The following is a 24,552-nucleotide window of genomic DNA, read 5'->3' as shown; positions in this document are numbered from 1 at the left end:
TTCTCCACTCATTACCTGTATTAACTGCACCTGTTTGAACTCATTACCTGTATAAAAGACACCTGTCCACACACTCAATCAAACAGACTCCAACCTCTCCACAATGGCCAAGACTAGAGAGCTGTGTAAGGACATCAGGGATAAAATTGTAGACCTGCACAAGGCTGGGATGGGCTACAGGACAATAGACAAGTAGCTTGGTGAGAAGGCAACAACTGTTGGCGCAATTACTAGAAAATGGAAGAAGTTCAAGATGACGGTCAATCAACCTCGGTCTGCGGCTCCATGCAAGATCTCACCTCGTGGGGCATCAATGATCATGAGGAAGGTGAGGGATCAGCCCAGAACTACACGACAGGACCTGGTCAATGACCTGAAGAGAGCTGGGACCACAGTCTCAAAGAAAACCATTAGTAACACACTACGCCGTCATGGATTAAAATCCTGCAGTGCACGCAAGGTCCCCCTGCTAAAGCCAGAGCATGTTCAGGCCCGTCTGAAGTTTGCCAATGACCATCTGGATGATCCAGAGGAAGAATGGGAGAAGGTCATGTGGTCTGATGAAACAAAAATAGAGCTTTTTGGTCTAAACTCCACTCGCCGCGTTTGGAGAAAGAAGAAGGATGAGCACAACCCCAAGAACACCATCCCAACCATGAAGAATGGAGGTGGAAACAGCATTCATTGCGGATGCTTTTCTGCAAAGGGGACAGGACGACTGCACCGTTTTGAGGGGAGGATGGATGGGGCCATGTGTTGCGAGTTCTTGGCCAAGAACCTCCTTCCCTCAGTAAGAGCATTGAAGATGGGTCGTGGCTGGGTCTTCCAGCATGACAATGACCCGAAACACACAATCAGGGCAACTAAGGAGTGGCTCCGTAAGAAGCATCTCAAGGTCCTGGAGTGGCCTACCCAGTCTCCAGACCTGAACCCAATAGAAAATCTTTGGAGGGACCTGAAAGTCCGTATTGCCCAGCGACAGCCCCGAAACCTGAAGGATCTGGAGAAGGTCTGTATGGAGGAGTGGGCCAAAATCCCTGCTGCAGTGTGTGCAAACCTGGTCAAGAACTACAGGAAACGTATGATCTCTGTAATTGCAAACAAAGGTTTCTGTACCAAATATTAAGTTCTGCTTTTCTGATGTATCAAATACTTATGTCATGCAATAAAATGCTAATTAATTACTTGCTAATCATACAATGTGATTTTCTGGATTTTTGTTTTAGATTCCGTCTCTCACAGTTGAAGTGTACCTATGATAAAAATTACAGACCTCTACATGCTTTGTAAGTAGGAAAACCTGCAAAATCGGCAGTGTATCAAATACTTGTTCTCCCCACTGTATATATATATATATATATATATATAAGGTTTAATATTGTTCCACAGTTTTTTTCTAGTCTCTGCTTCTTATAAGAAACAGTCTGAGAGATGTGAGTTATTGCAGTAAAAACAGGGTGTCTGTGAGAAAGCGCCTCAAGGCTAAAAGAGATTTGTAAACACAGAACCCCGCAGGGAAGTGAAAGAGATAAGAGACTAGTCAGACATACCACTATAAAGAAACTTGGGAAGTGTAAAGTTATTGCTGATTTCGCAAATAAGCATATGATTGATAAGGAACCTACCTCAACAAACCACAAATCTATGGATATAACAGTGTAACTCTGTCTGTCAAACGGGTAGAGCTACCTCTTATTTCTTAAAAAGGAAGAAATAGGCTACAACACAAAGCCCTCTTGTTGTTAGTAAAGTCTACTTAAAATGAAGACGGTTTAAATGAATTATTCCTTCTCTAATTTGCCTATTTTCAGCACTATCAGCTGTCCATTTCCAATTGATTGTGCCGTGACTGCTGCTTCAAGTTTCAGCACCACAATGTAAGTAACTAAAATCAGGCTTATTGTGATGTCAATAACTTGGATAAATACATCATGGGAAAGAAACATATTGTTTTTCTTCAAATCAATTATAGTAGTAGCAAGCTATCAAAGTTGACCTCCGGTCCTCCACTTCACGCTCTCCTTCTCAAACTGAACAGAACATAGGCTAGTCTACGGGCAAGATATTGCAATTTTTGGACAATGCCTAATCAAAAATAATTTTCTGAGGAATTATTTGACTCTCCTCCTGCCTCCTGGCCTACACAGCACAGCATTGGTTAGGCAGCAAAAACGGAAGAGGAAGCGAAAGACGGAAGAGGAAGTGAAATGTTCCACTCCCTCAATGGTTCTGTTTCAATGAAAGTCAAGGACTAAGCAGACCGCTATCGTATTGGTGTCTATGGAGAACCCCACTATCACCGTGACAATGGTGGAAGGAGACTAGGTCTCATGACTGTGGAAACAGACTTGAGCGGTGGTGAGTGGGCGAAAACGTCCTGAGACCAGGAAAAAAAGGGAAGAAGGAGAGAACAGTAGTAACATACTATGTAACTTACTAAGGCATTTTAAACTGTAATATGGTCGTTTCTGATGAATGTTGGAGGTATAATACAACAACTTTCCTGATCATTTGGCCAATATACCCCAATCACAACTCAAGTAACAATATTTTCCAATATTACTTTGAACTGTAGGTCTAACTAACAGTTTAGAATATCCCCACCAAAGCACTTGGTTTTTCACACTCAATAATTTCCTGTGTGTATCAAGAATGATCCACCTCACATAGGGACATCCAGCCAATTTAACACAACTGTGGGAAGCATTGTAGTCAACATGAACCAGCATCCCTGTAGAACGCTGTCGACACCCTGTAGATCGAGTCCTTGCCCCCAACGAATTGAGGATGTTCTGAGGGTAAAAGGGGAGTTTGCAATTCAATATTAGGAAGTTGTTCTTAATGTTTTATACACTCAGTGTATATATACAGTACCGTTACAAAAGTAAAAATAAAGTTTTTTAAAGTATTTCCCCTTTCTGATTTTCTCTATTTTTGCATGTTTTGTAACTGAATTTGATCAGATCTTCAACCAAAACCTAATATTAGATAAAGAGAACATGAGTTTACAAATAACAAAAAAAATGGATACTCATTTAATTAGACAAGTTACACAAAACCCAATTCCTCTGTGTGAAAAAGTAATTGCCCTCTTACACTAAATAATTGGTATTGCCACCTTCAGCTGCAATGACTGCAACCAAATGCTTCCTGTAGTTGTTGATCAGTCTCTCACATTCTGTCCCACTCTTGCATGCAGAACTTCTTTAACTCAGCGTAATTTGTTGGGATTTCAAGTCCGGCCACTACATCTAAATTGGGATTAGGTCTGGACTTTGACTAGGCCATTCCAAAAATGTATTGCTTTTTAACAATTTTCATGTAGACTTGTGTGTTTTGGATCATTGTCTTGCTGCATGACCAAGCTTCGCTTCAGCTTCAGCTCAGACGAATGGCCTGACATTTTGCTGTGGAATTCATGGTTCCTTCTATTAAGGCAAGTCATCAAGGTCCTGAGGTAGCAAAGCATCCCCAATCAATCTCACTACCACCATGCTTGACCGTTGGTATGATGTTCTTACTGTGGAATGCAGTTTGGTTTCTCGCCAGACATAATGGGACCCATCCGTTGTATAGGAAACCTTGTACCAGTCCTAACAGGCGGGAATTTGTTATGAATTTATTTTACCTTTATTTAACTAGGCAAGTCAGTTAAGAACAAATTCTTATTTTCAATGGCAGCCTAGGAACAGTGGGTTAACTGTCTGTTCAGGGGAAGAACGACAGATTTATACCTTGTCAGCTCGGGGGTTTGAATTTGCAAGGGTTTGAGTGACCTCTAGGCTGTTTAATACACTTGTGATGCTCAGATTAAAGGTCTACATCAACTGTAGTTACCCATTTCACTCCTATGGACCTAGAGTTGACAGCTGGGCCCTTAATTGACATGGCACTATTACAAGATACGGTAAAGGACACCCTCTGGTCAGACGTAACCTCCTTTAAAAACCTCATGTTAAACTTCTATTGTTATGACCCTCAGTCAGTAGGTCTACAATTGTCAGTATTCACCACTGGTATGAAGATGCTCAGTAAAAGAGCAAAGAACCTCAATAGACTGATACAACATCCATTACTACAGGTCAACACTTAGAAAACAGCAACAAACTCAACTGATATTTTTAATTGTTTTACAAGAAGCCTTGCCTCCAATACAGTAGTGTTGTCAACAGAAACACCAATGTTACAGCTGTGTTGCACTGCACCAGTTTAACACTCTCCCCTATAAATGTAAAGCCAGTAGGATCCATCAGAGAAGCCAGGAGTCCTGGTCTGAGGCTGGAGGCCGTAGCCTGGGGATGGAAGTGGTTTAGCTCTGGCCTCCCAGGGTGTGCTTGTCAAACAGGTACTCTGCCATCTTGTTTTTGACAGCATCCATCTTGGTGAGGTTGGTGATGTGGTCTCCCAGCTTCTTAATGGCCTCCACCTGCTCATTCAGGTAATGGGTCTCCAGGAAGTCACACAGCTAAAGAGGGATAACAGGTCAGAAAAGATAATGACTACAGACCATTGTAGATACAGTAACACACAAGAGCCTGGTGGTAATGGACTAAGGGAAGATAATGAGGTGTCTGCAGTTTATTTTTTAACTAGACAAGTCAGATAACAAATTCCTATTTACAATGACATCCTAACGTGGCACAGTGGGTTAATCAGGGGCAGAAGAGATTTTTACCTTGGCAGCTCAGGGATTCGAGCCAGCAACCTTCTGGTTACTGGCCCAAAGCTCTAACCACTAGATGACCTGCCACCCCTTATGCATTAGCTGCATTGTGTGTGTAGTGTGCATCTGTGGACTATTGTGTGCGTGTTAAGAAACAGGTCACCCAATCCTGTCATTAGTTATCAGAGCTACAACAACCTGATCATCTCCTGGGACAGTACCTGTATTCTATGTGATACATACATGTGATGTGTGGTTTCACCATAACTTACATGGGGGTCAACCTTTCCAGAGGCAATCTTGTGCAGGTCCAGCAGGGCCTGGTTCACATTCTTCTCCAGCTGCAGAGCACACTGCATGGCCTCCAGCCCATTGCCCCACTCATCACGTTCTGGCTTCTACACAGGCCAGAGTGAACACAGGAGGGTTAGGGACTACTAGCAGACGTTAAGGTCAGGATAAAGTGAACAGAGTTAGATCCCTCACATCGTTTCAGTTCAGTGGTTAAAGGCAGTATGTTTAGGACTACAGGTTCTCTATATCAACTTAACGCTGGACACTCCATGGAGTAAAGACATTTTCTATCAGTCTACAATCTAAATGTGTTCCTCGATGCTCAGGCGCTCACCTTGATGTCCTGGAGTAAAATGCGTCCACCTCTCTTGTTCTGGAAGGAGAGTAGCTTGTCGGCGTGCTCCCGCTCCTCGTCGCTGTTCTCCTTGAAGAAATGCGCGAAGCCAGACAGAGCCACATCGTCACGGGAGAAATAGAAAGCCTGGGTGGACAAACAAAACAGTGTGGTTAAAAGAATTAGAAAAAAAGTGCCGAACGTGACTGGGCGTTATGTTCTTGTTGTGGCAACTAAGCTTGATGATATAGGCATGAATCAGTCTAGTCTGTAGTCTACTTGGTAACCTGACAATTAACCTGTCAAGGAGTTGTTACGCGCTCTGACCAAGGTAGGATAGATTCCAGGCTTCACTTGAATGCTATACCAACCTGGAGGAGGGTCTTAATAGCCTTGCCAAGTAAAACTCAAATATGTACTTAACGGAGTCGAGGTGATTGGCTACAGAAAAGTCAGGTGAAAAGAAAAGAATTTAGGCCCAGGCATAATAACAGGTAGCTCAACAAAACGGTCATCTTGGTAGACTCCTTACCATTGAAGTGTAGGTGTAGGAGGCAAACATCTCCAAGTTGATCATCCGGTTGATGGCAGCTTCGCAATCGTGGTGATAGTTCTGGCGGATCTGAGACTCCATTTTGGCAGATTTTCTTTAATATCTAAAGTAACGGTACAAAAATAAGGTTTATTCGACTATTTTGCTATTATAGTTCAGGTAAGTGTTATGTTATCAATCCAAAATGTTCTATAATGCGGGACGAAGGCAGAGGAGTTCCGTTCAATCACTGTTGAAGCAAGAACTTCTTCATGCGTCTTCTCAGACTTGTGAACTGGAAGGATCCTTGTTCGCTCTATTTATTGTTCCAAACGGAATGCGTCAGTGAAATCCACCCTCACAGAGCGTAGCCAATCACCTTTAGAAATTCAACAGGAACTATGCGGATCATTTGATGACGATCCCATTCCTCAGGAGTGAATGTAACATTGTGTGTTCTCATGAATTCTTGATAATCGTATAGTTGGCCATCATTGTTCAATAATTGTTTAATCCAAATAATGTTGTTGTCAAACCAGTCTTTTTGATATGGACCCTGATTTAACTTTCATTGTTCATTTGTTTATCTTTAATGGAAGATTCTTTATCCATGAAATGAAGTGGGCAGAGAACAAACCCCTCTTCACATTATTTAAGATAGAATTTAAATATTATTTTGAAATTATCAGTAAATGTAAAAACAAAAAAGCAATATTCACCATAAAGAGACTCATATCTCCCTCACTAACTTTAAACATCAGCTGTCAGAGCAGGTCACATATCATTGCACCTGTATAGCCAAATCAAAATCAAAATCAAATCAAATCAAAGCCCATCTGTAAGTAGCCCATATTGTTACTTATTTTTTTGCTCCTTTGCACCCCAGTATCTACTTGCAGATTCATCTTCTGCACATCTATCACTCCAGTGTATAATTGCTAAATTGTAATCACTTCGCCACTACGGCCAATTTATTGCCCTACCTTCCTAATCTTGCCTCATTTGCACACACTGTATATAGATTGTTTTTTTTATTGTGTTATTGACTGTACGTTTGTTTATTCCATGTGTAACTCTGTGTTATTGTTTGTGTCGCACTGCTTTGCTTTATCTTGGCCAGGTCGCAGTTGTAAATGAGAATTTGTTCTCAACTGGCCTACCTGGTTAAATAAAGGTGAAGTAAAAAAATAAAATAAAAATATTTTAACAAATTGAAAAGGTTTATGTACTCTTCTTTGTATATATTTTGTATTGTTGTGTTCATAATAAAAAAATAAAAATATATATAAAAAAAATATAAATAAATGATGACCCCACTCATTCACATCAACCTAAAGCAAAGATATGTATTATATTGACAAGAGAGCCGAGTGACCCATCTAACAATGGAAATACATGTGCTCAACAATTGGAGACAGGCAAGATCAGGTGGAACCATTCTAGCCAATGAGAGGGAAGGCATGGGTGTGAACAACACGCAGAACTAGACCTAATTTTTCTCAAAGTTGCCGGAATGGCACGTGCATCCGAAAATATTAGTGCATTTGTTAAAGCTTAAACATTACGAAACTTCTATATGATCAAAATCCGCTAGTAATTTGACACTGTTATATACCTCTACACAAAAACGGGCTTATCTCACGCGGACAGATTGTGGGTGGAGTAAATGCACTTGCCTCGACCTCATCTTAATCTGTTTAAAAATTGTTACTTTGTTTATTACGAGAGTGGATAAATTTACTTGTTTTGACTAATTATGACAAGAGTTAAGAAAATGTTGAGAGGTGTAATGACTTTTCAAATAAGTTACGTTACACGTTATGTTTGATGTTGGCTGACAATTTTTTAGCTACGCTATCCTTACGAACCGCATAGCATATCATTACAGCAGTATGGACCAGTATGTTAGCTAGCTACCTAACGTTAGTTGGCTATTAATACATCAGGATTAGCTAAGTGGTATACTCATTGTGCGTTCTCAATGGACACTGGAAGTAGCTAGCAAGCTAGCCAAAGTTAGCCAGATAGCTTGGGTGCTTGACTGCCGTTGTGAGGTCAAAATGCTCGGATCAACCCTACTCCTCGGCCAGAGCGGCCAGTGTGGGATCTGAACGCTCCGAGGGCGAAACGCTTTAAATTTACGAACGGACAATCTGACAACGCTCTGAATTTACGAACGCCGAGAGCATACTCTGGCATTCCAGATTTAATTTACAAACACACCCGAAATCGTATGATGTCTAGCTAGTAATTAGTTATGCTAACAAGCTAGCAAGACGTTGCATAGCAACACCATCAGCTTCCGGTAGACAGGCGAAGCGCTAGTAAGCTCATCTAGAAGTTTACCGTTCTTTTACAGTATACTCAAATGTAACCTTTATTTAACTAGGCAAGTCAGTTAAGAACAAATTCGGCCTACTCCAGCCAAACCCGGACGACGCTGGGCCAATCACAGCCAGATGTGATACAGCCTGGATTCAAACCAGGTTCTAAAGTGATGCTGCTTGCACTGGGATGCGGTGACTTAGACTGCTGCGCCACTCGGGAGCCCTATGAAATAATAGTATATAGTATGCAGTATGTATGTAGTATACAGTATGTTAGAATGGGTAATCGGACACTACTTAGGTCTTCTGGGGCAGTATGCATCAAGCCTCTCAAAGTAAGAGTGCCGATTTAGGATCAGTTTAGCCTTTTAGATCACATTGAATAACATTACATGGATGGGGAAGCTCCTCCCCCCAGCCGCCACTGATTTTACAGCCCCTGATCTTTCCTGGCCTAGTATGTAAGGTAGTGCCTCTACTCCAATTGTTTGAGGACAGGACCCTCTTTCTCCTAAAATGTAAGCCAAAACAGGCTCTATCTATCAGTTTGTCATAGCTACTATCTAGGTTCAGTGTTTGATGAAAAATTATGAAGCTGCTTCAAATGTGGGTAAGGGTCTTCAACATAGATAATCCTTGAAGTATGTGCCCTGCTTTCAGTTACTTTGATCAACTGTTTTAGACTGAACCTCAGTTTATAGTGTAATGTTTTCATTATGAGCGCAAACAAAGTTTTGGAGACAATGAGACAAAGATTCTTCAGACTGTTGGGAGTGACAGTAGATTTATGCTTAATCTGGTGTTACAAAAAGGGCTGTGACATACTTGGCATCCCTTTTTTTTGCGAAAAGGGACATCGCCTGTTGACTAAATGATGTGTCATGCTTAAAGGATGATTTAGGGTGAGCATATAACGCGAACGTCTAGCATCACAAAGGTTGCCATTTAACCTAACTCCTAACCTTAACCTTAGACCTAACCTTAGCCCTTAACCCCTAGCCTAGATAATTTCAGCCACCTAGCTAATGCTAGCACCTAGCCACCGAGCTAACGTTAGCCACAACAAATTGGACTTCGTAAGATATCATATGTTTAGCAAATCGTAACATATTGTAAAAATTGCAATTAGTAAAATATAATACGATATTGATGATGTACATCCACAAATTAATACATACCATACAAAACATATCATACTAATGGGAGTATCCTGAATGTACTTTTACTATGTTACGTCTACCCCTGAGTCCAGATTGTTCTAAGTGACCATATTTTAGCAGAAGGGCAAACATAGCGTTAAAAATGAAATTGACATAGAATTGTCTTCATTTTTGAATTGCAATTCTTTTCTGTAATGTTCAACCCCGAGAACCTGTGTTAAGTTGTTAAAGTCATGACAGGGTCCATCATGTGACCAGCTGCACAACGTTATAAACCATAAGTAATACTGTAAAGGATTAACCATTACATAACTCTTTCTATTGAAGTTCTGAAGGGTGACACAGTGTTTTTAGTCTGTACTCTTTCCCCCTTCCCTCTCTCCCAATTGCTCCCTCCCACTTATTTTACCTGGGGCGCAATATTGGTTTTAGATGTGGAGGGGACATATATATTTATATATATATTTGGTCGAATAAACACAGCAAACAGCCTACCCGACTGCTCGGAGGCATCCGCATGGTCCTAAAGCACACCGTTGCCTCGTTTTGTATCACATTCCAATGATAAAACTGGGGAGGGGACAAAAATGCATGTCCCCCCTGTCCCCAGTGAAATTAGCACCCCTGCTTATTCCTGTCATAACCTCCTGTTGGTTCTACTACAGTATGGAATGACTCAGGCTCTGCCCTGGCTGTATTTCTGCCTTGTCATTGTGACTCAGCATTCTGGAGTCTCAAGCAGAGATGGAAGAGGAAGCGAGACAGCCCACTCCTTCATCCCCCCCATAGGAAGTCATCGCACTATCGCATTGTTGTCTGCTTAAGGAGCCACCTCCTAAAGCCGACAGTGGTAAACGGCCTGAGTTAACTATCTTCATTTATCCACCATTGTTTGTCTCGAGGTAGTTCTGTTCTGTTATCACAGTGACAATGGTGGAAGGAGGCGGAGTTTTGTGACTGCAGAAACAGACATGAGGGGTGATGAATGGGCGAAGACCGGCTGATACCAGATTTGAAGAAAAGGAAGAAGGGAAGAAGGAGAGAACAGCAGGAACATATACTATACTATGCAACTTACATATACTGTGTAACTTACTAAGGCATTTTTTAACAAATAGCTGTGAATGGTTGTTTCTGGTGAATTGAAGGGAAAATACAACACATTTCCAGAAAATGTTGTCAATTTAGTCAATCAGAACTCAAATACCAATATTTTCTGTATTACTTTAAACTGTTGGTCTAACTATAACAGTTCAGAAAGTCACCACCAATGTCAAAACCCATTATTCTATATATGTTCCCTTCACCATGTTTGGGTAGTACATGGTCTGGAGATGACTAATTTCTTTATATATATTAGTATTTTCTCTCTCTTTATTGAGATATCAAGTTATGAATGAGAGGGGGGGACAGAAAGTTAGAGGAATACAGATATGAAGCGTAGGCAGGGTTTGAATCCATGCCACCAAGGGTCATGTGTGGTCCAGAGTCAGGAGCATTACCACTAGACCAGAATATGTCACAAAATGTCTAATGTCTAATACTCAATTAACTTAATAGGAGTCGAGGCACTCAATGTCAAGAAGCTGCTGACTTGATGACACACTTTAATTGCACTATCAATTAATTAACAAGTATACATGTATACGTACATACATACATGGTTGTAAAGGAAATCATGTTCTAATAAGGTGAAGATTCTATAATGAATCAAATTAAACAAGTATTGTGTTAGTCTAACTGAAAACAGAGAGGCTGATTACTTTGTTGTAGTGAAAGTGAACTGGGATAGAAATACATTATCAATCCAATTAAAGTGATGATGCCAACTTTGGACCAACTACATTATGTGTAAAGGCTTGGATAGGCCTATGGCTCAAAATATGGAATAGAATGTGAATGCTGGGCTACTCAATTATTAATTAAAAAATGCAATACATTTTGTGTTGTAGAAGAGTAGTGGCCTGAGGGCAAACCCTTAATGTGTTGTGAAATCTAATGTAATGTTAGTGTTATTGTATAGAACTGCCTTTATTTTGCTAGACCCCATAAAGAGTAACTGCTACATTTTTTAAAATTGTATTTTACCCCTTTTTCTCCCCAATTTCGTGGTATCCAATTGTTGTAATAGCTACTATCTTGTCTCATTGCTACAACTCCCGTACGGGCTCGGGAGAGACGAAGGCTGAATGTCATGCGTCCTCCGATACACAACCCAACCAGCCGTACTGCTTCTTAACACAGCGCGCATCCAACCCGGAAGCCAGCCGCACCAATGTGTCGGAGGCTACACCGTGCACCTGGCAACCTTGGCTAGCGCGCACTGCGCCCGGCCCGCCACAGGAGGCGCTGGTGCGCGATGAGACAAGGAGATCCCTACCGACCAATCCCTCCCTAACCCGGACGACGCTAGGCCAATTGTGCGTCGCCCCACGGACCTCCCGGTCGCGGCCGGTTACGACAGAGCCTGGGCGAAAACCCAGTACAGCGCCCTTAACCACTGCGCCACCCGGGAGGCCCCAGTAACTGATACCTTGACAGCAGCTAATAGGGATTCATAAATTCAAATGTTGGAAAATGCAAATGAATCAGATGCCATCTAGTAGCCTTCTTGGGTACGTCAGATTATCACAAATATCTGGCCCTGTGTGGATTTCACATGTAAAATATATTTTCAAATAGAATGACAAAGCTGCAAAACATTGCCCTAAATATAAATCAACTCAGTGAACACCATTATCATCTTTTAATTAAATGTACTCCATTTTACCATGTCAATACTTCTAGGTTGTTAATGTTGGCGGCAGTTGTGAAAAGGAAATAGTTTAGTTATTGAAAATGCCATTGCTGATTAGACACTTCTCATTAGGCCATTTTCCCCTTTAACGAAATGGTCTACCCGCTAGAAACTCATTTACTATATGGACACCTTAAAATTGTCTAGCAATATTTTCAGTTAAAAGTATTAAGGTGAAGCTTGGCTGTCAATTACCAAAATGAACGACTTCAGTAAATTACCAGCAGCTTTGCAACCATATGACAGCTCCGATAAGCCCCTTATGGTGAACAAGAGGCTTGTAGATTTACTATTTTGAGTATTCAGTTCATAGTTTGCTGTAGGGGAACTTTTGGGTATTACCCGAAGTAGAGACGTATTTTGTGTCAGTAAGAGACGAAATTCATCACTAGAGAAATATACCATAACTTGCTAACTGAATTACCGAGCAGGACGCAAGGGTTTGATTGACCTCTAGGCTGTATAATAATAAACTTGTGATACTCAGATTAAAGGTCTATAGCAACTGTAGTTACCCATTTCACTCCTATGGACCTAGAGTTGACAGCTGGGCCCTTAATTGATATGGCACTATTACAAGATACGGTAAAGGACACCCTCTGTGGTGAGAGGTAACATCCTTTATAAAACCTCATGTTAAACTTCTATTGTTATGACCCTCAGTCAGTCAATTGTCAGTATTCACCACTGGTATGAAGATGCTCAGTAAAAGAGCAAAGAACCTCAATAGACTGATACAACATCCATTACTACAGGTCAACACTTAGAAAACAGCAACAAACTCAACTGATATTTTTAATTGTTTTACAAGAAGCCTTGCCTCCAATACAGTAGTGTTGTCAACAGAAACACCAATGTTACAGCTGTGTTGCACTGCACCAGTTTAACACTCTCCCCTATAAATGTAAAGCCAGTAGGATCCATCAGAGAAGCCAGGAGTCCTGGTCTGAGGCTGGAGGCCGTAGCCTGGGGATGGAAGTGGTTTAGCTCTGGCCTCCCAGGGTGTGCTTGTCAAACAGGTACTCTGCCATCTTGTTTTTGACAGCATCCATCTTGGTGAGGTTGGTGATGTGGTCTCCCAGCTTCTTAATGGCCTCCACCTGCTCATTCAGGTAATGGGTCTCCAGGAAGTCACACAGCTAAAGAGGGATAACACAGGTCAGAAAAGATAATGACTACAGACCATTGTAGATACAGTAACACACAAGAGCCTGGTGGTAATGGACTAAGGGAAGATAATGAGGTGTCTGCAGTTTATTTTTTAACTAGACAAGTCAGATAACAAATTCCTATTTACAATGACATCCTAACGTGGCACAGTGGGTTAATCAGGGGCAGAAGAGATTTTTACCTTGGCAGCTCAGGGATTCGAGCCAGCAACCTTCTGGTTACTGGCCCAAAGCTCTAACCACTAGATGACCTGCCACCCCTTATGCATTAGCTGCATTGTGTGTGTAGTGTGCATCTGTGGACTATTGTGTGCGTGTTAAGAAACAGGTCACCCAATCCTGTCATTAGTTATCAGAGCTACAACAACCTGATCATCTCCTGGGACAGTACCTGTATTCTATGTGATACATACATGTGATGTGTGGTTTCACCATAACTTACATGGGGGTCAACCTTTCCAGAGGCAATCTTGTGCAGGTCCAGCAGGGCCTGGTTCACATTCTTCTCCAGCTGCAGAGCACACTGCATGGCCTCCAGCCCATTGCCCCACTCATCACGTTCTGGCTTCTACACAGGCCAGAGTGAACACAGGAGGGTTAGGGACTACTAGCAGACGTTAAGGTCAGGATAAAGTGAACAGAGTTAGATCCCTCACATCGTTTCAGTTCAGTGGTTAAAGGCAGTATGTTTAGGACTACAGGTTCTCTATATCAACTTAACGCTGGACACTCCATGGAGTAAAGACATTTTCTATCAGTCTACAATCTAAATGTGTTCCTCGATGCTCAGGCGCTCACCTTGATGTCCTGGAGTAAAATGCGTCCACCTCTCTTGTTCTGGAAGGAGAGTAGCTTGTCGGCGTGCTCCCGCTCCTCGTCGCTGTTCTCCTTGAAGAAATGCGCGAAGCCAGACAGAGCCACATCGTCACGGGAGAAATAGAAAGCCTGGGTGGACAAACAAAACAGTGTGGTTAAAAGAATTAGAAAAAAAGTGCCGAACGTGACTGGGCGTTATGTTCTTGTTGTGGCAACTAAGCTTGATGATATAGGCATGAATCAGTCTAGTCTGTAGTCTACTTGGTAACCTGACAATTAACCTGTCAAGGAGTTGTTACGCGCTCTGACCAAGGTAGGATAGATTCCAGGCTTCACTTGAATGCTATACCAACCTGGAGGAGGGTCTTAATAGCCTTGCCAAGTAAAACTCAAATATGTACTTAACGGAGTCGAGGTGATTGGCTACAGAAAAGTCAGGTGAAAAGAAAAGAATTTAGGCCCAGGCATAATAACAGGTAGCTCAACAAAACGGTCATCTTGGTAGACTCCTTACCATTGAAGTGTAGGTGTAGGAGGCAAACATCTCCAAGTTGATCATCCGGTTGATGGCAGCTTCGCAATCGTGGTGATAGTTCTGGCGGATCTGAGACTCCATTTTGGCAGATTTTCTTTAATATCTAAAGTAACGGTACAAAAATAAGGTTTATTCGACTATTTTGCTATTATAGTTCAGGTAAGTGTTATGTTATCAATCCAAAATGTTCTATAATGCGGGACGAAGGCAGAGGAGTTCCGTTCAATCACTGTTGAAGCAAGAACTTCTTCATGCGTCTTCTCAGACTTGTGAACTGGAAGGATCCTTGTTCGCTCTATTTATTGTTCCAAACGGAATGCGTCAGTGAAATCCACCCTCACAGAGCGTAGCCAATCACCTTTAGAAATTCAACAGGAACTATGCGGATCATTTGATGACGATCCCATTCCTCAGGAGTGAATGTAACATTGTGTGTTCTCATGAATTCTTGATAATCGTATAGTTGGCCATCATTGTTCAATAATTGTTTAATCCAAATAATGTTGTTGTCAAACCAGTCTTTTTGATATGGACCCTGATTTAACTTTCATTGTTCATTTGTTTATCTTTAATGGAAGATTCTTTATCCATGAAATGAAGTGGGCAGAGAACAAACCCCTCTTCACATTATTTAAGATAGAATTTAAATATTATTTTGAAATTATCAGTAAATGTAAAAACAAAAAAGCAATATTCACCATAAAGAGACTCATATCTCCCTCACTAACTTTAAACATCAGCTGTCAGAGCAGGTCACATATCATTGCACCTGTATAGCCAAATCAAAATCAAAATCAAATCAAATCAAAGCCCATCTGTAAGTAGCCCATATTGTTACTTATTTTTTTGCTCCTTTGCACCCCAGTATCTACTTGCAGATTCATCTTCTGCACATCTATCACTCCAGTGTATAATTGCTAAATTGTAATCACTTCGCCACTACGGCCAATTTATTGCCCTACCTTCCTAATCTTGCCTCATTTGCACACACTGTATATAGATTGTTTTTTTTATTGTGTTATTGACTGTACGTTTGTTTATTCCATGTGTAACTCTGTGTTATTGTTTGTGTCGCACTGCTTTGCTTTATCTTGGCCAGGTCGCAGTTGTAAATGAGAATTTGTTCTCAACTGGCCTACCTGGTTAAATAAAGGTGAAGTAAAAAAATAAAATAAAAATATTTTAACAAATTGAAAAGGTTTATGTACTCTTCTTTGTATATATTTTGTATTGTTGTGTTCATAATAAAAAAATAAAAATATATATAAAAAAAATATAAATAAATGATGACCCCACTCATTCACATCAACCTAAAGCAAAGATATGTATTATATTGACAAGAGAGCCGAGTGACCCATCTAACAATGGAAATACATGTGCTCAACAATTGGAGACAGGCAAGATCAGGTGGAACCATTCTAGCCAATGAGAGGGAAGGCATGGGTGTGAACAACACGCAGAACTAGACCTAATTTTTCTCAAAGTTGCCGGAATGGCACGTGCATCCGAAAATATTAGTGCATTTGTTAAAGCTTAAACATTACGAAACTTCTATATGATCAAAATCCGCTAGTAATTTGACACTGTTATATACCTCTACACAAAAACGGGCTTATCTCACGCGGACAGATTGTGGGTGGAGTAAATGCACTTGCCTCGACCTCATCTTAATCTGTTTAAAAATTGTTACTTTGTTTATTACGAGAGTGGATAAATTTACTTGTTTTGACTAATTATGACAAGAGTTAAGAAAATGTTGAGAGGTGTAATGACTTTTCAAATAAGTTACGTTACACGTTATGTTTGATGTTGGCTGACAATTTTTTAGCTACGCTATCCTTACGAACCGCATAGCATATCATTACAGCAGTATGGACCAGTATGTTAGCTAGCTACCTAACGTTAGTTGGCTATTAATACATCAGGATTAGCTAAGTGGTATACTCATTGTGCGTTCTCAATGGACACTGGAAGTAGCTAGCAAGCTAGCCAAAGTTAGCCAGATAGCTTGGGTGCTTGACTGCCGTTGTGAGGTCAAAATGCTCGGATCAACCCTACTCCTCGGCCAGAGCGGCCAGTGTGGGATCTGAACGCTCCGAGGGCGAAACGCTTTAAATTTACGAACGGACAATCTGACAACGCTCTGAATTTACGAACGCCGAGAGCATACTCTGGCATTCCAGATTTAATTTACAAACACACCCGAAATCGTATGATGTCTAGCTAGTAATTAGTTATGCTAACAAGCTAGCAAGACGTTGCATAGCAACACCATCAGCTTCCGGTAGACAGGCGAAGCGCTAGTAAGCTCATCTAGAAGTTTACCGTTCTTTTACAGTATACTCAAATGTAACCTTTATTTAACTAGGCAAGTCAGTTAAGAACAAATTCGGCCTACTCCAGCCAAACCCGGACGACGCTGGGCCAATCACAGCCAGATGTGATACAGCCTGGATTCAAACCAGGTTCTAAAGTGATGCTGCTTGCACTGGGATGCGGTGACTTAGACTGCTGCGCCACTCGGGAGCCCTATGAAATAATAGTATATAGTATGCAGTATGTATGTAGTATACAGTATGTTAGAATGGGTAATCGGACACTACTTAGGTCTTCTGGGGCAGTATGCATCAAGCCTCTCAAAGTAAGAGTGCCGATTTAGGATCAGTTTAGCCTTTTAGATCACATTGAATAACATTACATGGATGGGGAAGCTCCTCCCCCCAGCCGCCACTGATTTTACAGCCCCTGATCTTTCCTGGCCTAGTATGTAAGGTAGTGCCTCTACTCCAATTGTTTGAGGACAGGACCCTCTTTCTCCTAAAATGTAAGCCAAAACAGGCTCTATCTATCAGTTTGTCATAGCTACTATCTAGGTTCAGTGTTTGATGAAAAATTATGAAGCTGCTTCAAATGTGGGTAAGGGTCTTCAACATAGATAATCCTTGAAGTATGTGCCCTGCTTTCAGTTACTTTGATCAACTGTTTTAGACTGAACCTCAGTTTATAGTGTAATGTTTTCATTATGAGCGCAAACAAAGTTTTGGAGACAATGAGACAAAGATTCTTCAGACTGTTGGGAGTGACAGTAGATTTATGCTTAATCTGGTGTTACAAAAAGGGCTGTGACATACTTGGCATCCCTTTTTTTTGCGAAAAGGGACATCGCCTGTTGACTAAATGATGTGTCATGCTTAAAGGATGATTTAGGGTGAGCATATAACGCGAACGTCTAGCATCACAAAGGTTGCCATTTAACCTAACTCCTAACCTTAACCTTAGACCTAACCTTAGCCCTTAACCCCTAGCCTAGATAATTTCAGCCACCTAGCTAATGCTAGCACCTAGCCACCGAGCTAACGTTAGCCACAACAAATTGGACTTCGTAAGATATCATATGTTTAGCAAATCGTAACATATTGTAAAAATTGCAATTAGTAAAATATAATACGATATTGATGATGTACATCCACAAATTAATACATACCATACAAAACATATCATACTAATGGGAGTATCCTGAATGTACTTTTACTATGTTACGTCTACCCCTGAGTCCAGATTGTTCTAAGTGACCATATTTTAGCAGAAGGGCAAACATAGCGTTAAAAATGAAATTGACATAGAATTGTCTTCATTTTTGAATTGCAATTCTTTTCTGTAATGTTCAACCCCGAGAACCTGTGTTAAGTTGTTAAAGTCATGACAGGGTCCATCATGTGACCAGCTGCACAACGTTATAAACCATAAGTAATACTGTAAAGGATTAACCATTACATAACTCTTTCTATTGAAGTTCTGAAGGGTGACACAGTGTTTTTAGTCTGTACTCTTTCCCCCTTCCCTCTCTCCCAATTGCTCCCTCCCACTTATTTTACCTGGGGCGCAATATTGGTTTTAGATGTGGAGGGGACATATATATTTATATATATATTTGGTCGAATAAACACAGCAAACAGCCTACCCGACTGCTCGGAGGCATCCGCATGGTCCTAAAGCACACCGTTGCCTCGTTTTGTATCACATTCCAATGATAAAACTGGGGAGGGGACAAAAATGCATGTCCCCCCTGTCCCCAGTGAAATTAGCACCCCTGCTTATTCCTGTCATAACCTCCTGTTGGTTCTACTACAGTATGGAATGACTCAGGCTCTGCCCTGGCTGTATTTCTGCCTTGTCATTGTGACTCAGCATTCTGGAGTCTCAAGCAGAGATGGAAGAGGAAGCGAGACAGCCCACTCCTTCATCCCCCCCATAGGAAGTCATCGCACTATCGCATTGTTGTCTGCTTAAGGAGCCACCTCCTAAAGCCGACAGTGGTAAACGGCCTGAGTTAACTATCTTCATTTATCCACCATTGTTTGTCTCGAGGTAGTTCTGTTCTGTTATCACAGTGACAATGGTGGAAGGAGGCGGAGTTTTGTGACTGCAGAAACAGACATGAGGGGTGATGAATGGGCGAAGACCGGCTGATACCAGATTTGAAGAAAAGGAAGAAGGGAAGAAGGAGAGAACAGCAGGAACATATACTATACTATGCAACTTACATATACTGTGTAACTTACTAAGGCATTTTTTAACAAATAGCTGTGAATGGTTGTTTCTGGTGAATTGAAGGGAAAATACAACACATTTCCAGAAAATGTTGTCAATTTAGTCAATCAGAACTCAAATACCAATATTTTCTGTATTACTTTAAACTGTTGGTCTAACTATAACAGTTCAGAAAGTCACCACCAATGTCAAAACCCATTATTCTATATATGTTCCCTTCACCATGTTTGGGTAGTACATGGTCTGGAGATGACTAATTTCTTTATATATATTAGTATTTTCTCTCTCTTTATTGAGATATCAAGTTATGAATGAGAGGGGGGGACAGAAAGTTAGAGGAATACAGATATGAAGCGTAGGCAGGGTTTGAATCCATGCCACCAAGGGTCATGTGTGGTCCAGAGTCAGGAGCATTACCACTAGACCAGAATATGTCACAAAATGTCTAATGTCTAATACTCAATTAACTTAATAGGAGTCGAGGCACTCAATGTCAAGAAGCTGCTGACTTGATGACACACTTTAATTGCACTATCAATTAATTAACAAGTATACATGTATACGTACATACATACATGGTTGTAAAGGAAATCATGTTCTAATAAGGTGAAGATTCTATAATGAATCAAATTAAACAAGTATTGTGTTAGTCTAACTGAAAACAGAGAGGCTGATTACTTTGTTGTAGTGAAAGTGAACTGGGATAGAAATACATTATCAATCCAATTAAAGTGATGATGCCAACTTTGGACCAACTACATTATGTGTAAAGGCTTGGATAGGCCTATGGCTCAAAATATGGAATAGAATGTGAATGCTGGGCTACTCAATTATTAATTAAAAAATGCAATACATTTTGTGTTGTAGAAGAGTAGTGGCCTGAGGGCAAACCCTTAATGTGTTGTGAAATCTAATGTAATGTTAGTGTTATTGTATAGAACTGCCTTTATTTTGCTAGACCCCATAAAGAGTAACTGCTACATTTTTTAAAATTGTATTTTACCCCTTTTTCTCCCCAATTTCGTGGTATCCAATTGTTGTAATAGCTACTATCTTGTCTCATTGCTACAACTCCCGTACGGGCTCGGGAGAGACGAAGGCTGAATGTCATGCGTCCTCCGATACACAACCCAACCAGCCGTACTGCTTCTTAACACAGCGCGCATCCAACCCGGAAGCCAGCCGCACCAATGTGTCGGAGGCTACACCGTGCACCTGGCAACCTTGGCTAGCGCGCACTGCGCCCGGCCCGCCACAGGAGTCGCTGGTGCGCGATGAGACAAGGAGATCCCTACCGACCAATCCCTCCCTAACCCGGACGACGCTAGGCCAATTGTGCGTCGCCCCACGGACCTCCCGGTCGCGGCCGGTTACGACAGAGCCTGGGCGAAAACCCAGTACAGCGCCCTTAACCACTGCGCCACCCGGGAGGCCCCAGTAACTGATACCTTGACAGCAGCTAATAGGGATTCATAAATTCAAATGTTGGAAAATGCAAATGAATCAGATGCCATCTAGTAGCCTTCTTGGGTACGTCAGATTATCACAAATATCTGGCCCTGTGTGGATTTCACATGTAAAATATATTTTCAAATAGAATGACAAAGCTGCAAAACATTGCCCTAAATATAAATCAACTCAGTGAACACCATTATCATCTTTTAATTAAATGTACTCCATTTTACCATGTCAATACTTCTAGGTTGTTAATGTTGGCGGCAGTTGTGAAAAGGAAATAGTTTAGTTATTGAAAATGCCATTGCTGATTAGACACTTCTCATTAGGCCATTTTCCCCTTTAACGAAATGGTCTACCCGCTAGAAACTCATTTACTATATGGACACCTTAAAATTGTCTAGCAATATTTTCAGTTAAAAGTATTAAGGTGAAGCTTGGCTGTCAATTACCAAAATGAACGACTTCAGTAAATTACCAGCAGCTTTGCAACCATATGACAGCTCCGATAAGCCCCTTATGGTGAACAAGAGGCTTGTAGATTTACTATTTTGAGTATTCAGTTCATAGTTTGCTGTAGGGGAACTTTTGGGTATTACCCGAAGTAGAGACGTATTTTGTGTCAGTAAGAGACGAAATTCATCACTAGAGAAATATACCATAACTTGCTAACTGAATTACCGAGCAGGACGCAAGGGTTTGATTGACCTCTAGGCTGTATAATAATAAACTTGTGATACTCAGATTAAAGGTCTATAGCAACTGTAGTTACCCATTTCACTCCTATGGACCTAGAGTTGACAGCTGGGCCCTTAATTGATATGGCACTATTACAAGATACGGTAAAGGACACCCTCTGTGGTGAGAGGTAACATCCTTTATAAAACCTCATGTTAAACTTCTATTGTTATGACCCTCAGTCAGTCAATTGTCAGTATTCACCACTGGTATGAAGATGCTCAGTAAAAGAGCAAAGAACCTCAATAGACTGATACAACATCCATTACTACAGGTCAACACTTAGAAAACAGCAACAAACTCAACTGATATTTTTAATTGTTTTACAAGAAGCCTTGCCTCCAATACAGTAGTGTTGTCAACAGAAACACCAATGTTACAGCTGTGTTGCACTGCACCAGTTTAACACTCTCCCCTATAAATGTAAAGCCAGTAGGATCCATCAGAGAAGCCAGGAGTCCTGGTCTGAGGCTGGAGGCCGTAGCCTGGGGATGGAAGTGGTTTAGCTCTGGCCTCCCAGGGTGTGCTTGTCAAACAGGTACTCTGCCATCTTGTTTTTGACAGCATCCATCTTGGTGAGGTTGGTGATGTGGTCTCCCAGCTTCTTAATGGCCTCCACCTGCTCATTCAGGTAATGGGTCTCCAGGAAGTCACACAGCTAAAGAGGGATAACACAGGTCAGAAAAGATAATGACTACAGACCATTGTAGATACAGTAACACACAAGAGCCTGGTGGTAATGGACTAAGGGAAGATAATGAGGTGTCTGCAGTTTATTTTTTAACTAGACAAGTCAGATAACAAATTCCTATTTACAATGACATCCTAACGTGGCACAGTGGGTTAATCAGGGGCAGAAGAGATTTTTACCTTGGCAGCTCAGGGATTCGAGCCAGCAACCTTCTGGTTACTGGCCCAAAGCTCTAACCACTAGATGACCTGCCACCCCTTATGCATTAGCTGCATTGTGTGTGTAGTGTGCATCTGTGGACTATTGTGTGCGTGTTAAGAAACAGGTCACCCAATCCTGTCATTAGTTATCAGAGCTACAACAACCTGATCATCTCCTGGGACAGTACCTGTATTCTATGTGATACATACATGTGATGTGTGGTTTCACCATAACTTACATGGGGGTCAACCTTTCCAGAGGCAATCTTGTGCAGGTCCAGCAGGGCCTGGTTCACATTCTTCTCCAGCTGCAGAGCACACTGCATGGCCTCCAGCCCATTGCCCCACTCATCACGTTCTGGCTTCTACACAGGCCAGAGTGAACACAGGAGGGTTAGGGACTACTAGCAGACGTTAAGGTCAGGATAAAGTGAACAGAGTTACATCCCTCACATCGTTTCAGTTCAGTGGTTAAAGGCAGTATGTTTAGGACTACAGGTTCTCTATATCAACTTAACGCTGGACACTCCATGGAGTAAAGACATTTTCTATCAGTCTACAATCTAAATGTGTTCCTCGATGCTCAGGCGCTCACCTTGATGTCCTGGAGTAAAATGCGTCCACCTCTCTTGTTCTGGAAGGAGAGTAGCTTGTCGGCGTGCTCCCGCTCCTCGTCGCTGTTCTCCTTGAAGAAATGCGCGAAGCCAGACAGAGCCACATCGTCACGGGAGAAATAGAAAGCCTGGGTGGACAAACAAAACAGTGTGGTTAAAAGAATTAGAAAAAAAGTGCCGAACGTGACTGGGCGTTATGTTCTTGTTGTGGCAACTAAGCTTGATGATATAGGCATGAATCAGTCTAGTCTGTAGTCTACTTGGTAACCTGACAATTAACCTGTCAAGGAGTTGTTACGCGCTCTGACCAAGGTAGGATAGATTCCCGGCTTCACTTGAATGCTATACCAACCTGGAGGAGGGTCTTAATAGCCTTGCCAAGTAAAACTCAAATATGTACTTAACGGAGTCGAGGTGATTGGCTACAGAAAAGTCAGGTGAAAAGAAAAGAATTTAGGCCCAGGCATAATAACAGGTAGCTCAACAAAACGGTCATCTTGGTAGACTCCTTACCATTGAAGTGTAGGTGTAGGAGGCAAACATCTCCAAGTTGATCATCCGGTTGATGGCAGCTTCGCAATCGTGGTGATAGTTCTGGCGGATCTGAGACTCCATTTTGGCAGATTTTCTTTAATATCTAAAGTAACGGTACAAAAATAGGGTTTATTCGAATTTTTTGCTATTATAGTTCAGATAAGTGTTATGTTATCAATCCAAAATGTTCTATAATGCGGGACGAAGGCAGAGGAGTTCCGTTCAATCACTGTTGAAGCAAGAACTTCTTCATGCGTCTTCTCAGACTTGTGAACTGGAAGGAGCCTTGTTCGCTCTATTTATTGTTCCAAACGGAATGCGTCAGTGAAATCCACCCTCACAGAGCGTAGCCAATCACCTTTAGAAATTCAACAGGAACTATGCGGATCATTTGATGACGATCCCATTCCTCAGGAGTGAATGTAACATTGGGTGTTCTCATGAATTCTTGATAATTGTTCAATAATTGTTTAATCCAAATAATGTTGTTGTCAAACCAGTTTTGGAAAAATAAATACTTGTTTTTGTGTTTTAAGTCTTTCTTATTCCATATTGTATACTTATGTTCTTTTGTCAGAAGATTTTGGAGTGAGTTAGAAGATTTTATCTTAAAGAGAAAACTGTTAATGTTAATCTGAGAGACTATGATATTATGTTTTTTGATATGGACCCTGATTTAACTTTCATTGTTTATTTGTTTATCTTTAATGGAAGATTCTTTATCCATGAAATGAAGTGGGCAGAGAACAAACCCCTCTTCACATTATTTAAGATGTAATGCGATGTAATGACTTTTCAAATAAGTTCCGTTACACGTTATGTCTGATGTTGGCTGACAATGTTTTAGCTACGCTATCCTTACATAGCATAGCATATCATTACAGCAGTATGTACCAGTATGTTAGCTAGCTACCTAACGTAAAGTTAGTTGGCTATTAATACATCAGGATTAGCTAAGTGGTATAGTCATTGTGCGTTCTCAATGGACACTGGAAGTAGCTAGCAAGCTAGCCAAAGTTAGCCAGTTAGCTTGGGTGCTTGACTGCCGTTGAGGTCAAAATGCTCGGATCAACCCTACTCCTCGGCCAGTGTGGGATCTGAACGCTCCGAGGGCGAAACGCTTTACATTTACGAACGGACAA

General features: G+C 41.3%; 3 protein-coding genes across 3 annotated transcripts; all 3 read right to left on the bottom strand.

Moving 5' to 3' along the window:
- Positions 1-4,110: 4,110 nt before the first annotated feature.
- LOC139422118 (ferritin, middle subunit-like) lies at positions 4,111-6,122 on the bottom strand. The gene is made up of 4 exons (XM_071173268.1): positions 5,824-6,122; positions 5,292-5,438; positions 4,936-5,061; positions 4,111-4,465 (listed from the first exon to the last, which is right to left on the bottom strand). Exons 1-4 carry the CDS (start codon positions 5,923-5,925, stop codon positions 4,310-4,312), a joined length of 531 nt encoding a protein of 176 aa, XP_071029369.1. The 5' UTR covers positions 5,926-6,122; the 3' UTR covers positions 4,111-4,309.
- Positions 6,123-12,891: 6,769 nt separating this feature from the next.
- Positions 12,892-14,905, bottom strand: LOC139420941 (ferritin, middle subunit-like). The gene is made up of 4 exons (XM_071171365.1): positions 14,607-14,905; positions 14,075-14,221; positions 13,719-13,844; positions 12,892-13,246 (listed from the first exon to the last, which is right to left on the bottom strand). The coding sequence occupies exons 1-4, from the start codon at positions 14,706-14,708 to the stop codon at positions 13,091-13,093; spliced, it is 531 nt and encodes a 176-aa protein (XP_071027466.1). The 5' UTR covers positions 14,709-14,905; the 3' UTR covers positions 12,892-13,090.
- Positions 14,906-21,674: 6,769 nt separating this feature from the next.
- On the bottom strand, positions 21,675-23,741 carry LOC139420940 (ferritin, middle subunit-like). Its single transcript, XM_071171364.1, has 4 exons — positions 23,390-23,741; positions 22,858-23,004; positions 22,502-22,627; positions 21,675-22,029 (listed from the first exon to the last, which is right to left on the bottom strand). Exons 1-4 carry the CDS (start codon positions 23,489-23,491, stop codon positions 21,874-21,876), a joined length of 531 nt encoding a protein of 176 aa, XP_071027465.1. The 5' UTR covers positions 23,492-23,741; the 3' UTR covers positions 21,675-21,873.
- Between the last annotated feature and the right edge of the window lie 811 nt (positions 23,742-24,552).

Source organism: Oncorhynchus clarkii, chromosome 12 (genome assembly GCF_045791955.1).
Source record: "Oncorhynchus clarkii lewisi isolate Uvic-CL-2024 chromosome 12, UVic_Ocla_1.0, whole genome shotgun sequence".
NCBI classification, from domain to species: Eukaryota; Metazoa; Chordata; class Actinopteri; order Salmoniformes; family Salmonidae; genus Oncorhynchus; species Oncorhynchus clarkii.
This window is presented reverse-complemented; position numbering and strand designations above follow the sequence as displayed.